Here is an 18,192-nt window from a genome sequence, read left to right as displayed (position 1 = left end):
CGACACATGCTATATCAATAGAAATGCAGAAACTACTCTTAAAATGCATAAAGTTAACAATTTTTCAATGGTCACTCACAAAATTTATCTATAGTTACTCTTTGAATTATGTTAATATTAAGAAATCTCAAGAAATAAACTAGACGTTTTGACAACAAAATTTAATCAAAATATTTAATGCCAGTTTAAGATTTTTTTTCAAAACTAGAACACAAAACAAAAAAAGAACTAAATATAAAATATTTAAACGCAGAATTCAATATCAGCTTTTAGATATAAATCAAGAATAGTAGTACTATTTTAAAATAGAATATTATTGTTATCGTGTGAAATGCAAATAAAATGTTTGTAATATTACTTATATTACATACTTTTTCAAATATTATATTGGTATTCTCTCTTCTATGAGATCCTCCCCTTTCATCAATTTCAATTAAAATTTTAGCCGCATTCGACCTTGATTTTAATAATGAAAGAAAGCGCCCCCAGCTGGTACCTGCAGAAATGGGATAGGCTTTTGCAAACGCGTGAGAACGGCCGATTTTATTTGATTTAAACCTATATTTTTTTCTCTCACAAATGCCTCAATTAGATTTTAGGAGAACAACCCCTCTTTGGGAACAAGGGTATAACCTTTTCTATGTTACCAAAATTTACTAGGATTAGATCTACCTTCTCCCGTGAAAATATCTTATTTTATGCACAAAACGTGATTCCCCTCCGATTATGTTTACAACAAATAAACATTTGTTTAGCTAACAAAATATTGAATTTCAGGAATTCGGGACGTGGTAAAATGTTTCTGCTGCGATAATTTTAATACTAAAGAATTCCCCTTGGGACTGTAAAGTACTTAAAGCACTTAACTTACATACATTTGATTATGATTTTTTTTGCCCACAACACCAGATACTAATATTTTATGTTTTTTTCATTATAATAAATGGCCTATATTTTCTATTTGGCAAAAGTTCATCATAGCTGTTTAGCTTAACATAATATTAAATTAAAAAAAAAACACAAAAAAAAATTTCAATAAAAATGAAAATGTGGCAGGTAACATGTTATGTAAACACAGTTAAACCTAAAAATTATATATCCAATAATATGTAGTATTGACTAAATTCAAAAAAATATAGTAATTTTTCTACTGAATAACAAGATTCAAAATCTGCTCAAAGGAAAAGGTAATAAAAAGCCTACAAGCATAATTATTATAAGAAAATAAGTTTAAATTAAGAACATTCCTGCATGAGCATACTTTTATATATTTTTTTAAGTAAATGCCTGTAGACACGTTCAAATCAAATCTACCAAGCAATTTTGCGTTTAAAAGTTTCGGGGTTAAATAGAAAAATGTGCACTGGAACAAGGCGGTCTTAAGTTGAGGAATTTGAAAATTTCCACAAAAACGTGTGCTGTGAGCATGGATACTAGTTCTAGTTATTAGTTTTTTATAAATATAGGTAGACACTTTATTTTTCAAAGGTAATATATAAAATTACAATAGTTACAGCTAGATTTCTCAAAGACATGTAACAATTCTGCATAGTTTTACCTAGCTGGGACCTAAATCGAAGTTCTTGATCTAGAATTGAGCCTACATTTTTTAAATCTTTGACAGTCTTTATTTTACTTCCATCAATACTAATATGAAGATTGTTAGAATCCCACTCTCGATCTGGTCCAAAATACATAATTGCTTATTTGCGTTAATTTTTAACCCATTATTCACCGAATAATTAAAAATATTTGTTAACCACCCAATTAGTTTTAACACAGTCGCTTCAGCGTTTAAGGGAATCAATTACAGGGTATAATTGTGTATCATCCGAGAATTGGTGTATATTACAGTTATGTTTTCTTAAGGAACAATATTACTCATTGGAAAAACTTACCAGTCGAGCAAATACTGACTAATGTGTGAGCGTGCCGCCTCAAGAGTTCATGATTTTGACTCCACGAACACCTCTCGATTACATGATCAATGTAGTCGTATCCAGTAATAGCCGAGAGTTTGTACTGAAGTTTTGAAAGGACTAGTTGTTCCCAGTTCTAGAATAAAAAGAAAAATTTAATCGATCTTCTAAAATGTTCGTTAGTTAAAAAAATATGTTGATTCATCATCAAAAAGTATCGCTCCTTCTTATACTAGTCCTAAACCGAAACTTAATCCAGATTTAAACAAAAGAAATCCAACCCCTTAACTTTCAAACTGAGTCAGACAGTAACAAAATTAATAAACCCTCTTGGGAGCACTTGAACATAACTGTTGCAAATTACATATTCATAAAGTCGATGTTTGTATTTGAAAAAATCCCGGCTATGATCCAGGGATACAATCAGACCAACGGTAACTCCCATAAGGCAAAATGAGAATTACCATAATAATGATAATGAAAATGGTTTCTAGCATTAGGGTCTGAAACCGCGTCTAGACGCACATGCGGCAAGAAAAAATACTTGTCCTTTGCAAACAATGTTTTTCAATAAGAATAATTAGGCGAAAGGGTTGGTAAGGGATTGAGAAGATTTAATTCATAGAAATCTATACATGGACTTACGAAATTCGTTGAAAATATTTTAAGAGCGTATTGTTAGAGTCAAAATAAGATTTTTTTTCCTATAAACGTGTATTTTAAAATGATCGTCCTCAGAGCTACAGCCCGAACAAATTGCTTGAAGAAAATCAATTATTTAGAACGGTCACTACAGTCATGGTTCAAATATCCTGAAAATTTGCAAGTCTCCATTTTTTAAGTGCCCTTTTTATTTTCAACCCAATTTTAGAGGATTCAGGGAGGCTTAATCTTCTGATGGCCCCGATCTTAGGTTTTTGATAAGAAATTTAAAAATCTAGCAACATCATCTAGTTAACCATGAAAAAATCAAAAAATTATTTGTCTTAAAAAGTCAAAAATTAATCGTTTTCCAGAAAATCTGGAAAGCTTAAGTAAGTCCTCCTGAATCCTTGCCTAAAATTAGGTTTATACCATTTTTGGGACGGAATATTGCTAGTTGCAAATTTTCAGGATATTTGAAGCATAACTGTAGTTCCTAATATTCCGGTTTCTTTAAGCAATTTGCGCGGGCCGTAGCTGTGAGGGGATGCATTTTAGGACACATGTTTATAGGAAAAAAAAGTCTTATTTTGACTCCACTAATACGCTCCTAAAATATTTTCTCCGAATTTTGTTACATCCTGTATTACACATTATGTGAAGTAATAATTCACGTCATGCACCATAGCCCGTGTGAAAATAAGTGTACCAGATCAAGGTATGAGATACCAAAAAATGTCAGTTCGACAAACAATTATCTACCTGTGAGAATTCATTCCAATACATGCAAAAGGTTCATTAACAAAAGGTCTTACACCCTAAAATTTAAAAACAAATGTGGTGACCACACTTTAATTGCGCTGACCACCGTATGGTCTAACCCTATCTGTGACAAATTTTATTACCTCTAGTTATTTATGGATCTATGCATGGTTGTTTTTTTGGATTTAAGTCCTTAATGAAATACAAGAAACTAGTATTATGATGGTTGCATAATTTAATAGGGCTGGAAGGGTATAAGTTGTGTTTTTTTGAAAGTTTATCTGTTAAGTTTTGCAAAACTTAAGAGCTATTATGATCAAATCAAGTTTTAAATGTTATAGGCCATGTCAGATAAAATACTTACGATAAACTTTTTTATACTTTAAAGAGTTCGTCTTAAGTGCAATTGATAAAAAAGTCAAAATTAATGGTATTGAAAATTCATTCTTTCATACATTTTTCAATATGTATCAAAAGACTTCCAATTTGCCTAATATTTTTAAGAAGGAAATGAATTTATTTGATGTTATACAATGATTTTGGCAATTTAAAACACGCATTTCTTCACAAAGGAAATATTTAAGTTTGCGATTACACTTACGAAAGAAGTGACCAATCTGAACCAACCTTCGTAAATGTTAAAGAATAGTATAGTATTACTACAGAATAATACGAGTTATAAGATTTTAATTGAGATCGCAAAAACCATGAATCTCAATGTTTTTTTAGCAATTTATCAAACAAATTCTCCAAAAGCTGCGAGGTGTGTAATGTGGAAGTTTTCACACGGATAATTTATAAGGACTATTATAGATATAAGAAACTAGAGAAATCAGAAGAATTTCGAGAAAAATTCTTGATTACCTGTAAAGATGCCTTTGAATTGAAATAAAACATAGTTTATATGAGATTAATATGTAAATAGAATCATCATTTGTAAAACGAATAGTAAAGATCATTAGTTGGAAGTTTTCATTTTAAAACAGAAATTTACTTTTTAAAGCCAAAAAAATTCATTCAAAAGTTCTTAAAAAATGTATAAATCGTGTCGATTTCATTTTAGGCAGTAATATATGTAATCATGAAAAAGCCAAAAAATAACTAATAAAATATGAGCATTAAGACAAAAGTCATAAAGAATAGTCCAGAAGGCAAGACAGCAAGATTCTGAATTTGAATATTTTTATTTAAAAATAAGATGGTTCAAAGAGATGCATTGTAAAAAAAAGTATAAAATTTGTTTCTTTTAGATTTTTAGGTTTAAAACAAGACTAAAGGAGAACTTCGTACGAATAAAATATAGATAAAAACAATCTCATAGCTGGAAATATGTACAAAAATCGAGTTCGCCTTATGTAATATCTAATATGAGTGGCCTAAAAAACTATTTATATACGCTATTCTGATTCTATGATCGTATCCATTTAAAAGACCGTCTTTTAAACTTTAAATAGCTTTAAAATATTTTCAGATAAGATTAAGGCGCCATTTAATTTCCTTGAATGTCGAAACCCGCTGAATGCTTTAGAACTGTTTTTATCAGAATGCACTAATTTATTTATTGGTACCCAGTCAGAGAAAAAAAAAACAGATAAGGCCAAAAACCTTATACGAGAAACTTTTAAACACATGAATGTAACAAATAATTGTATTTCGCACGTTAGTTACTACATATCTCGTATGCTGCCGTTAAGAAAAGGGGAACGTAATAATGCAAATACAACTTAACAATGTGTGTCTCGCCTATGGGAATCTCGAGGGGGCAAAGGTTGCCGCCGCCGCCGTCTGGATGTCTTGCCCTTTAAGGCAGTATTTTATATCCCGGTTAAATCCACAGATTAGATAACTGTCATCCGAGCCCTTTAAAAGTCTTATAACAAGTTAATAATTACGATACACCCGTTGGATGTAATAAATTTCTTGTTTTGACTTAAGGGACATTAAGTTATTAGAAAAGTCTGGATGACACAAGTTCTGAGAATATCTGGTAAAGTCAGTTGTTGGCCCAGCGGAGCACTAATAATTACATTAAAAAGGCCTGATTATTTGACAATTTCAACTCTTAGAAAATCAAAAATTTGGGATAATAGATGGGATGAAGGCTATATTAAAAGAATATATTGTGCAATTGCGCTATATATAACAGAAAAAAAAATTAATTGCTGTTTGCAAATGCTTATCAAATAAACCAATTAATCCAGCATGTTCTGTATATACATTTTAACCTACTTTTCCTTTTATATTGAAATTATACGAAAAATATGTAGCATTGTTTTAGAAAAATGAAAAATTAGGAAACCACACATACTCCAAAACTAGGGACTCCACAAATTAAATTAAAATAAAAAGCTTTTTAAATGAGCCATTTTTTAACAAAAAAAAAACGAAAATGTTTGTTGTATATGGACCACGATTTTCCTAGTTTGTATTTACTTACGGACACAAATTAATATTAAAAATATACTATAGTATTATCGCAGACTGATCACTTTTTGACAATTGATCTAAAATATTTTTGCCTTATTCCTATATTAAATTAAAACGATATAATGATTTAAAAAAAAAAACACTTTTTTAAAGTTGTTTATCAAATTGACCTCATTTAATTTAAAATTAACTGTCAAATTATTGACATTTAACCCACAACCTATTCAGGAGAATCAAACTAATAACTACAGCGTTGCCGGATTGTGAAGCTATTTTCTTAGGGTTCATTCCTTATATGTAACTTTATATAATAACATTATAGTTGTCTGGTCAGAGGGTTTATTTTCTTTAAAGTTTTATTTCCATGTCGATTTTTTACACATGGATTTTATAGTAACTTGTGCCATGTAACCATCTTACATGAGCCGCAGACCAATGCGACAATTGTCGTTAATAGGTTGGAATGGGATAAGTTGGGATGGGTTGGGTTGGTTTATTTTAGGTTTGGTGGAGTTGGGTTAAACGCATACCTGCCCTTACACTCTTAAATTTTACATATCAAATGAGGAATCCTTACCAATTTATTATTTTTTAAATTAATAAAACTTTTTAATTAAAAAAAATATATATAAACAGCTAGGTCATGTTAAAATAGAGTAATTATTTCAATATTTTTATATTAGTAATACAAATATTGAACAACAGTAAATTCACTTACAACTTGTAAGTTACAAGAAATTCCAAGTATCGGATTTTTTTAAAAATATGCGTACCCTTTCTACTAAACAAAATTTTTTTTGGAAAATCATTGGGTCTGAAATTGCTCAAGCACCAATTCGTATATTCGACTGGCCAGCTCAATCACCTGATCTGAATCCTATAGAGCATACCTGGGATATGCTTCAGCGAACAGTTCTTCAGGGCTAGAATCAGTATCAAAACCAAGACCAGCTCTTGAACAGTGTTGGATAGCAATTCCTCGAGAAGATCTGAATAAATTAATTCTTAGCATGAAAAGACGTTTTAGAGTACATCCCATATTAATGTTTTTCTTTTCTTGCTATATAGTAAATAAATTTTATTTTTTCTCACGAAAATCAGTATTTTGTTATTACATCATAATTAATTTGTTATCGAGGTATCTTCATTTAAAATGGTTACAAAAAATATTAAATCTTATAAATCTTTTTTTTTTTTTATAATATTTAAAACCACTTTGTAATTAAAATAATTCAATATCCATAGATTTTGAGCATGTGTGTATATAATCTCTATCTTTTTTTAGACTCACGGTATATGGAATATCTCCCGTGTTTCGTTTTGATTGGCTCACCCTAAATGTAAAAAAGGTCGAACAAGAATCAATGAATAACCAGAGACACCAAGAGCTAAAGAAATGTGGAAGAAATAGAGTAAAGAACTGAATGATACTTAGTATCCAGTATAATTCAAGACATTTATTCAAGGGAAACGAACAAGGACAACAGCAAGAGGGAAAAACAAAAGACAATGGTGAAATATTTAGGTGAAGTAATTCCAACGAATATAATACAAATTTGCTACAAGTTGTTAATACAAGTAAACTGATCTGGTAAAAAAGAAGTCATATTGTACTCCATACCATTTAAGCAAAATTGTTAAGAGACAATAATCTTACGACAATTTGGAATTTAATTCGGCTATAAAACTTTACAAAAACGGCTTTAACAATAATTAACGACTATATAAAAAGACGTTTAAGTCTCTTTGAACTCAAGGAAAGTAAAAACGTGTTCCCACGCTAGAACGCGAATAACTCCTTTCATTCATCTGAAGCACCCTCCAAGCGTTTTTCGTTCTTCTTCGACATTGGCAAATAGAGGTAGAAGACATTGAAACCGCCGCCTCGATCATTTCAGACAAATACATTCCTATATTGTGGGCCTACGAAACATTGCTTTGTGTGGTCGCCATATTTCGCATAAACCAGTCCTTAATCTCAAATATTGGAAAAAATAAGTTTTTGTAGTCGACTGGATATTATTATATTAAAGAAATTTATGTCAGGAAGTAGTCTATGGGTCAACGGCCCCCCGTTCCTTTCGCTAATGTGTTTTATGAGTTTTATAAATTAAACAATAATCTAGCCTTACATCACCACTGCGATACCGCCCAAGGAAAATGTGTATTCAAGGTTTTCGTCAAAAAAATGGTTACACTGATAAATCAGCACAGGTAAACGGCCATCGGCCATCGCGGTTCTAAATCTACCTAGATTTTTGTTTACCTGAAACTACCTAAAATAAACATTTATCCTTTTCTGAAGCAGATTGTATGAAAAAGATGAAAATGTGCTCGCTTAAATAAAATAGGCACGAGTAGAATTTTAAAAGAGGGTCATATATCTGCAACCTTGGTATTTGGCGACCGCTAAAACACCTCAAGATGAATATTTTGTTACAGAATTTTATTTACAGTCTCAAGGATCTCGCGGCTCTCTTTATGTTAAGAAATGGGTCGAATGGGTATATCATAAGTATAATGGCCTTAACAATGCGCAATCATCATAACTATATTGATAAAAAGATTTCTTGGAAATTTTAATTGGCCGTTTTTAAAAAATGTGGGAATTGGAACTTATAATCAATATCGTTGTGTAAAAAGGTAAATAGTAAGCGAATTTAAGATTAAGAAGAAATTAATGAATTGGCTTAGTTTATGATATAGCTCGGTAATGATGCAAATATTTAATTTATTTTTTGAAGGATAATAAACATTATAATCTTAGATACCTTTTGAGACCACTTATATTTTTATAACCAGCAGTGCGGATATTTCAAAGGTATTCTAAACGGATCTTCCGAAAGGTACTACAAAGATTTTTTATCCTTAATCCAATTCAAGTGGAAACCTATACATTCCTAAACAAATTAGTAAAAATGAAGTTTTAAACTATTTTTAATTTAATCATATTGACAAAGTACGAAATACTTACAAAAACAGCAAGAAATAAAATCTTGTTTTACAGCGAATCAATCAGACCGTTGATTGACGTTCCACAGCAGATGAGACAATGAGTGCCAACCAATTACTTAAGTTTAAAAATTTGGCTTTGGAACAGCTGATCAATTTTATCGCGTAAACTTGAAAATATTGCAAAAAGCTGATTAGCGTCACATAATCAATGAATTTGCTTTACAAGTAAACGAATTTTAAGTTGATTTAAAATAAGATTCCTGGTAAGGCAACAAAAATTCTGCAACCCGTTAGAGCGATGCAATTGTAAAGAGATGTTGCATTGTAAGAAACGGGCGTAAATTTTAAACTTATTCTAAAATAGAACTCTTGTTTGGCCAGTAAAAAAAATAGAAAAATTAACTTCTTCAACTGTTTTAAAGGGGGTAAAACAGTTGCACGCAATATAAATTAATAACGAATCATCAAATAATAAGTGAAACCTCTTCCTGTTCCACCCGACTCGCTCAGCCGCAAGGGTAAAATTATTAATTTTTTGTTCGAATCGAGTGCCCTATTTCCTCAAGCCGTTATCAGCACATAAAAAACATTCTTATTGTCACCTAATATGTAATCCTAGTACCTGCCATCATCGTAAGTAAGCCCCAGAGGAACAAGAAAAATAAAAAGGAATAGAGTCTAATTTTTTCTACCGGATCTGTCTTTCATCTATTATTTTTTTAAGTCTCGTTGTTCCGGTTTGAAAAGGAGACCTTTTCAACCCCCAGGAAAACGGTTAAGGGATGATTTTGGGTTTTATATGCCCTGTAAGGAAAACGGCTCAACTATAGAAAGTATAATGGGACTAAAAAGGTGTCGCCCGAATGTTTCCCACACCATTTTACTGCGGGTCATTTGGCACCTAGAATTACCGGCTATTGTGTTACTTTTATGATTTGGGTAAAATTATGCAAATACGATTGCATGGGATTGCAATACCGATGCATCTATGAGGTCCTTGAACTGTCGATCGTTTTGAATTTTATTTAAGGCAATAAAATACTGTCTCTAGGGAGGGCTCGAAAGTTCTTATACTTTTAGAAAATTGGGTAATAGAGTAATAAAGAAAAGTCGTGAGAGCGAATACATAAAAACGAGAAGCTATTAAACAAACGCCTTTTTTTTTAAATAATATTTATGTATAAACTACCCTTAAGCGAAGGCGCCTCTTTTTTATATCTGTATACATTATTTTAAAACAGCGGCGTTAATATTAGGTGGTGACTAATGTAGGCAATCTTTTATGCTTTCCGCTTGTAAGAGTGTGGGAAAAAACTTAAGATGCGATAAATGATAATACCACCTTTGCAAAGATTTCCAAAAAGTTACAAAATATTTCAAAATGGCGAATTACTTTAAAAGAAAGATGCATGTATTCACATTTTGTCATTTCATGATTATTAACTGGCAACACAAGGGTATAAGATATATAACGAATATAACGAAATATTATGTATGCATAGTTCTAGGAACAACTCGTCAATCACTAAAATTATGTTTGTGATGTGTATTTTGCTTAGCTGAACTGTTTTTTAAATTCTTTCCCACAGGCTTTTTTTTAGTTAGCTCAGTCATTTTATTCAGTTACTTGCTGTTAATTTTTTTTCAGAACACACTGATTACAGAAATGATCGTTTTATTTGAAATTAATTTAAAAAATGTCTCAGGATAGTTATACATGTTTTTGTTAAAAGTATCCTAAATTTGTGTATATTCTTTAAGTAGGTATCCTTACACTCAATACTCCAATTCATAACATGGTCTGTCCACGTGCTTCTCATAGACCTGTTTTAATGGGGTTTGGTATTTTTCAATTTAAGAGTAAACTGCCTTCAAGACATTATTTCAAATCTGTTAAATTATAATGAATTCTCCTTACCCAAGATCCTACGTTCTCATTTATTTTTTTAAGTGCATACTTACGACGCAACTGGATAAAAAACAACAATTTTCATAAATTTTCCTATGTCTTAAGAAAACTTTTCGTAATTCTTGTCTACAAATTTTTTCACATGCTTGTCTTGTTCGAGTTTCAAATACCTCTAATGTTTGTGGACGGGTTTTAAAAACTTTATTTTTGATAGCACATCACAGATAGCACCAGATCTGGAGACCCAGGGGGCCAAGCTACAAAAAGACTATTGCGACCAATCAATCCATTTATTTTGAAAATTTTCATTTTCATACAGGTGCAGCATTATGGATCGGAACGCCAACTATCTTAATATACAAGTTAACGATTCAACAATAACAATTCTCTTTAACGACAAATCATCGACAGCATTCCAAAATTCATTTGGCAAGAAAACCAAAAAACAAGACATTTTCTATCAACGGGAGAGTATCATATCAGAATATTAGATATTCGGTTAATGAGAATCCTCACTGGGTAATTCATTGCTAAAGTCAATATTTTGAGAAAGTATATATATGATATGGAATTTTATTAGACCGTATTATTGGACGCTTCTTTTTCAATACGATTTTAAACGGTGCGAGATTTTTGGTTTTCTTGAAAAATAAATTTTGGGATGATGCTCATAACTAGCCGTTAAGTTGTAGAAATAACTTGTATATTCAGCTAGATGGCGCTCCAATGCTGCACCTATGAGCAGATGGCTCAATGAAAATTTTCAAGATAAATAAAATAGTCCTTTTGTAGCATAGCCTCCTAGATCTGGACCTTTTTTGTGGGGTTCTATATAAAATAAAGTTTAATCCGTCCATGAACATTAGAATAATTTAAAACTAAGAAAGATATCTGAAAACATAAAACGTACGTCTATGAGGTATCATTTCTTACCCTGGGCAAAATGTGCGCTTTATAACCATACAGCATAAGTAAATCATGTACTAATGAAAAAATTACTAGTTACTCTAACTAAAATTAAATTTAAGAACTAAGATTTAGAGTGACCATTCCGTACAATGGCTTCAGATAATCTGAACTCACCCAAAGAACAAATGATTGAGGTGAAAATGATAACGAGCATTATCACATGATATATTATTGCATTAGTTTTTTTTGAAGTTTTTTTTACAAGAACTTAATGTTTTTCCAAAAATACTTTAGTGAGAGAGGTACTTGTATGACATGACAAAATTGGGACCTTAAATTCTAGTTTGTCAACTTCAATATATGAGGTGTAATATTTTACGTGTTCGATATAGTTATTCTTAGTAATAGAATTCCGTTAATATAAAATAGTTCATAATAAACACACTCTAAAGAAAAAAGGTAATTAGTTAAACAAGAAGAAAAAAGGCATTCAGTTCCAAAACCGATTTACAGACAATTAAGTCGGATCACGGATTGAATTAAAAAAAAACACTGTTAAATGAACAAAAAAAGCTGATAGATTTAAAAGGTTCAAATTCCTAAGCTGGATCCGAAACAGGTACCCAATGAACGGACAATCATCTATGATAATTTATCAGAGGCCCCTGTATACAAATAAGACGGCGTCAAGTCAGAAAGTGGCATCAGCATTAAATGGAAAAGATATAAATGTCGGCATGGGTCGCCTATAAAGGACTTTAAGGGTGACTTTACATTTCGTACCATTGAGAAAGGACCTCATAGTACCGTTTTACACTGCGTTATCTGTGGGTAGTTCGGGGAAAAGAGGTGTCGGGTAGAGGTAACTTCTCGGAAGGGCGCCCTTTATTTCGAAATGCCTGCCATTATTTTCCCGAATGGGTCTATTATGTATGATGTGAAAGTGCCGAAGATTGTTAGAGGTTTATTAGCAATGTTTCAGATTTCATACCACCTAAATGAGGTGAGATTTATGTTTTTTTTGGCAGTTCTAAATTATTATTATTAATAATTAAGTGATAATGATTGAATACTAATTTAGATTATTTTTTAAAAGTTTCCATCAACTTGCTTGGCATCTTTTTCTTAGAATATGAAAATTAACACATAGAATACCCCTAGGATATAACCAAATTCAACTCAAATTGAAAACTTTTTTATTTGTTCTTTATTTGTTCTGTAAGAGAAAAATATGACAAATAAGAGCCTCCTCGCAATTATATAACCCATCCACAAGACTCGTTTACCTACGCGAGCCTCTGTGAAGTCGCTCTTTGCATTATTTTTATAATAGTATAAACTATTAGAATCAAGTTAAGTATTAAATATAAGACGTGCAAAGTTGTGCAAGGAAAAGGGCACAAAGTATTCAAAAGGGGAGGAAATAAGAACATCGAGAAGCAAGTAAAAAAACAAGCAATGAAAGAAATATAAAATTCAATGGTTAGAGAAACCAAGACATGCATAAGGACCAAATGGATATTTAAATTGAGCAATTCTGCTTTGCTACCAAGATACAGGGTAGTAGTAGTAGTAGTAGTAGTAATCGTTTATTTGGAAAAATACCATTAATACAAAGTTTCATAAAAAGAAAAATCTTAAGTTTAACTCAATTAAACAAAATCTTAACTTATAAATCATTTACAAAAAAATACTTAATATTTAAAATACTTAAATACTACTCCACATCAATTGTAATTATAATATTGTAATATATTAAAGCCTAGATAAATTATTACACAGTACGGATTTTAAAGAATTTCAATTTTCAATCATAATAAATTTTAGTTAAATTTAATAGGTAATAATAAACTTAACGCAACAAAGCCTACACACTGAAACTACATAATCTTAATCATCATACCATCATCAAAAGTCCTCACAGATCTGCGTATTGTAACTGGGGTAACAAGTATTGCAAATCCAATAAATGTTTTTTTTTTAAATCGTTTTGTTTTTTTCAAAGATCTAATTTAAAGTCAGCATGTTTTACAATGACAGACCCTTGTCGAACAAACCAAAATGGGTTGAAGACATTCTTATAGTGTTTACATGAAAGTTGTGGGGCTGCCTTGTTTGATGACTATGAATCTCATTATTTCTTTTTAGAAAATCCTGCAAATATGAAGGTAGAAGACCATGCTCTATTTTATAAATAAATATCTATGTTTGTTCTATATTCAGGTAATTTAGAGATCTCAACATATTTATTTTTGGTTCATATTTACTACAGATTAAAAAGGTTCACATAACTATGTTTTGCAGTACATGCAACTTATTTGTATCTGTTTTGTTTCCGAAATAAAGCAGTGATCCACAGTAGTCAAAAAGTTGCTTTATTAAGCTGTTAGTAAAATTAGTTTAATATTTCTTTAGTTTGTAAAGATAGCTTATACCTTAAACCAGACAAAAACCCAACTTTCCGACCACCTTATCAATGACATGCTCTAAATAATCATTTAAATTTAACTGACTATTTAATATAAATCCAACATATTTTATTCTGTCCACAAATTTAATAATTGCATAATTCATTTTAATACTGAAATTTCTAGTTCTTTATTTGTTTAGATTTTCCAATTAATATATCTTTTGATTTTAACAAATTAGGTATCAATTTATTGACACACATCCACGTAAACTAACTTTAATTCCTCATTAAGAGTCGTGGAAAGGACCTCATGTGACCTATGCTGACCTTGGTATTTTAGTACAAACTTATTCAACCAGCATTTAGTTACTGGCTGGATACACTTTTTAACATATTCTTGGGCCAGATTCAGCAAATTCATTAATAATCGGAGTTGGGTATTTTTGATTTTTTTTAATTAAAATCTACATACATTACTCCTTCAAAATCTGCCACCATGTTAAGTGGCCTGCTAAAAAAAATACATTTTTTGGATGGTACATGCGCCTTTTTAGCTAACACTAAATTCGATATACTTGTGAACCTGAAAACCATCATATTAAACTGGCCAATCAATACCTGACAATATTCATTCAAACGAGAGTTTTATGGCAAATTTAATATTACAAATAATTTGTTCACTAATCGGTGAGTTATTTGGATCATATGGCACTTGAAACCTTATACGTCCTTAAAAGTTTCAATCAAATACCCTGAGAACGTTGTGAGGCCCCCAGGGGCCGAATTCGATTTCGAAAATTGATATTATTTTCGAACAGGCATTGAATAACATCGGATGCAAACCTCGCAAAGAACGAATGGGTACCGGCGGCCGAAAAAATGTTTTGGCCGTGCATTCACGCAGGGTCCTTGACCACCATCTGACTTGACCAGTGACCACATCTAAAATGCGGCTCTCGGTGTTTTATTTTGGAGAACCGAAAGCGACGGCTTCTTCAAAGGCACGACGTGGGGATACTGCGTCTCTCAGGTCTAGACAAAGAACTGGGTTAATCTCGTCTCGTTGGGTAATTGTGGAGGATTTCATTCATAAGTGCGGGGTACTTTTTTGCCGAGTTTTAACTTGATTATATAGCGCCAACATGTATAGGGTTTTCGATGTTGGAAGATGTGTCTTCCCGTAATAAAATACTGTCTGAAACCCGAATTGTTCGCTTGTAAAATAAAAAAATAAACAAGCTCCCAGGAGTGCCTTTTAATACAAGAATGAACTAAAGCGCCGATATTTTTTCATCACTCCTCGTATTTCGGGTAGAAGCAACAAACGGCCGAGACGGGGCCTTAAAAACTGTTTACACTGAGAAAGAAATCTCATACACTAGGGTGGTCGGCTTTAGTGTTTCTTGGAAGCGCCAGCCCTAGCAGGTAGGATGAAAATCGTTTCGAAGGCGCTTCTCAATGACTTTGGAATGCAGACCAAACAGATAATAACGGAGATAGATTTTTTCAGACGTGGTGGGATTATATTATTGGGTTAGGCTATTTATAGCGGCAATAACAAAGTGCTGGTGTGAAGTGGGGGGTGAAAGTTATAAATTAACATTACAAAGACAGTGGATGAAAGCATTAGTTAATGTTACAATGATGCTAAATGTTTTTTCTTATTAAAATACCAAATTAAATATCTTAATAGCAATAAATACAAATAAGTTCTATATAACGTTTGTGAGCCTTTTCATTATTTCATTATCAAGTTAAAAAATGTGTTTATTCCTAAAATTTCTTAAAGAATTTTAATACTTTTTAAAGTTAAAATGTACCTATATTTTAGCTTTTAATATGGTTTATAATTTCATTAAAACAAATCTTTTTTTAAAGGAAATAAAAAATAAGCTAGACCACGAAACCTGTGGTCTTAAAAAAATATAAACAAAAAGGATTAGAAGTATAAAAAATTAAAATATAATACTCAGAAATATCACCATTGTTTTTCAAATAGAGACCTTTATTAAACTTTGATGATTTACACTATCGCGCATATGAAGAGCAACTTTTGTTATTTAATTTTTTTTTTGTGAAAGTCACAGACACCGGATTTTTACTTGGGACTTTATTATCTAGTAATAAATAATACATACAGTAAACATAACTATAATTTAATTCTTTAATAAAAACCTAAGATATGTGTGGTAATTCATGCAAGTTTGTAGGGTCAAATATAGAGCAACTAACTAGAAAAATAAATTAATCATAATTCTGTAATTTTTTTTAATATCTGGTGGCATATCCTTTATTATTAACAACTTCTACACATCGATTTTTCATAGAATGTAAAAGTTTATCAATATGAACTTGAGATACACAGTTCCACTGGTTTTGGACTTCTTTATAGAGTTCAGTCAAGTTTCATGGTTTTTTCTTATGAATGCCACTGTCAATTTCATCCCGTGTTCTCTATCAGGTTAAGATCAAGACTTTGTACTGTCCAACCCAAAGCATTGCGTGGATGTTAGTTGCAACAAACATCTTTTATTAATTTGCAGGCGAGTTTCGCATCATTATCATGCTGAAATGTCCATCTTAAACTCATGTTATGTTTGGCAAATGGAAGCATGTGGTCTTCTGGAATGCCACAACACACAAAACCCATACCAAACCCCAAAAAATAGACCAAACCATAATTCCACCTCCACCATGCTTCACAATAGCTCTTGTATATTTGGGATTGAAACGTTCGTTGGTCGGTCGCCTCACCCAGGAAATTCCATCAGATTTAAAAAGTTTAATCCACCTTTCATCGGAAAATAGTACCGTTTTCCATTTTTGGAAAGACCAATTCACATGTTCTGTAGCAAAGCGAAGTCTAAGCCTCTCTATTTTCTCAAGATATAAACCAGCTTCTCTTAGTCTTCGTTTTATAGTACTTAAAGACACAGGCACTTTAGAAATTTCTTCTTTCATACAGGATGCACTCATAAAGGGGGTCATTAGCAGAAAGCATTTTAATTTTTTTGTTAACGGCACTAGTAGTTTTGCGTCTCTTGCCACTCTTGAGGACTGCTTTTGCAATTTTACAACGTTTTTCTCCTTGTCTAAACTTTTCCCAAGAATTTTGTTTTATTTGTATGGATAAATGAATACTTCTTGGTATTTTGTATTTGATAAGAACTTTAGCTAAACTGGACTGAACTCCAAATGGACTTAAAGAATAGTTGCTCTACTTATGAAGCTCACAGCAAAACATTTGTAAGATAAGAATGTCCTTTATAAAAAGTGTGGATATTTATGTTAAGGAATGTATGGTCAAGACTAAATATAATTATTTACTTGCTGCTTTCAGAAGTTATAACCAAGACTTTACATGGAGAGGGTATGTTATGAGAGAATTTATGTAAATAAATATATTTAGGAATTTGTTAACAATTTTATTGCGTATCAATTTACTTCTAAATAAATAATAAATTTAGAAAATTTTATCTCATATCTCAATCACTATAAAAAGAATAGGAAAAGAATATTATTATAAAAAGAATAGAAAAATAAGATTTATTCACGTATTTGGACAGGAGTTATGGACCCAAACCTTTACGATATTTTAAACGATTTATTAAAAAAAAAACAGTTAGAATTTAAAAAAGCAAACAATAGTAAACAAAACTTTTGTAGCTGTATTAAACTGTTTGTTGTTTATTTTTTAGTTGTATATTTAAAAAAAGGAAATTAACGACGTTTAAGAAAACTTTTATCAACATTGTTATAAATAAGGCTAAATTCCTAACATATATAATAAATATTTTAATAAAGTTCCGAAAATATGATCAAATTAAAAAATTCTCATCTTGAAATTAAATAACATATTATTTGCAATTTTTTATGTATTTTATGGGAGTTTAGTCAGAAATATTACAATAATAGGGCCTTTTTGTAAAAGTTTATAAGAACATAAATTTAACATTTGTTTAGTCATTTAGGTATACGAAAATGGTTCGCAATTTGGACATATCCTCAACTCCCCCAACTATTCAAAAATAAACAAACAAACCTTATTAAATTCATTACCAGTTGGAAGCCAGTTAAAGAATACCTATAATGTATGGTGAATATGCAAGATGAATTAGAAAAAAAGTCTTCAAAATGTTTTAATCTTAAACCTAGTTTTTAATCACAGATATAATATACTATATTTTAAAAACATTTATAAGATTTTAACATATTTCACAAGATTTCATGAGATTTAAAATAAATCCACAACTTAAACA

General features: G+C 31.0%; 1 protein-coding gene across 1 annotated transcript in view; it reads right to left on the bottom strand.

Moving 5' to 3' along the window:
- The window catches only part of LOC126737730 (G1/S-specific cyclin-D2), a 42,994-nt gene that overhangs the window by 16,770 nt on the left and 8,032 nt on the right, over window positions 1–18,192 (bottom strand). Inside the window, exon 3 of the mRNA XM_050442742.1 lies at window positions 1,899–2,055. Coding sequence (XP_050298699.1) covers window positions 1,899–2,055 — 157 coding nt within the window. The remainder of the gene's footprint in view (window positions 1–1,898; window positions 2,056–18,192) is intronic.

This window comes from Anthonomus grandis, chromosome 6 (assembly GCF_022605725.1).
Source record: "Anthonomus grandis grandis chromosome 6, icAntGran1.3, whole genome shotgun sequence".
Classification (NCBI taxonomy): domain Eukaryota; kingdom Metazoa; phylum Arthropoda; class Insecta; order Coleoptera; family Curculionidae; genus Anthonomus; species Anthonomus grandis.
Note: the sequence above shows the minus strand (reverse complement) of the source record. Positions and strands in the feature narration are given on the sequence as shown.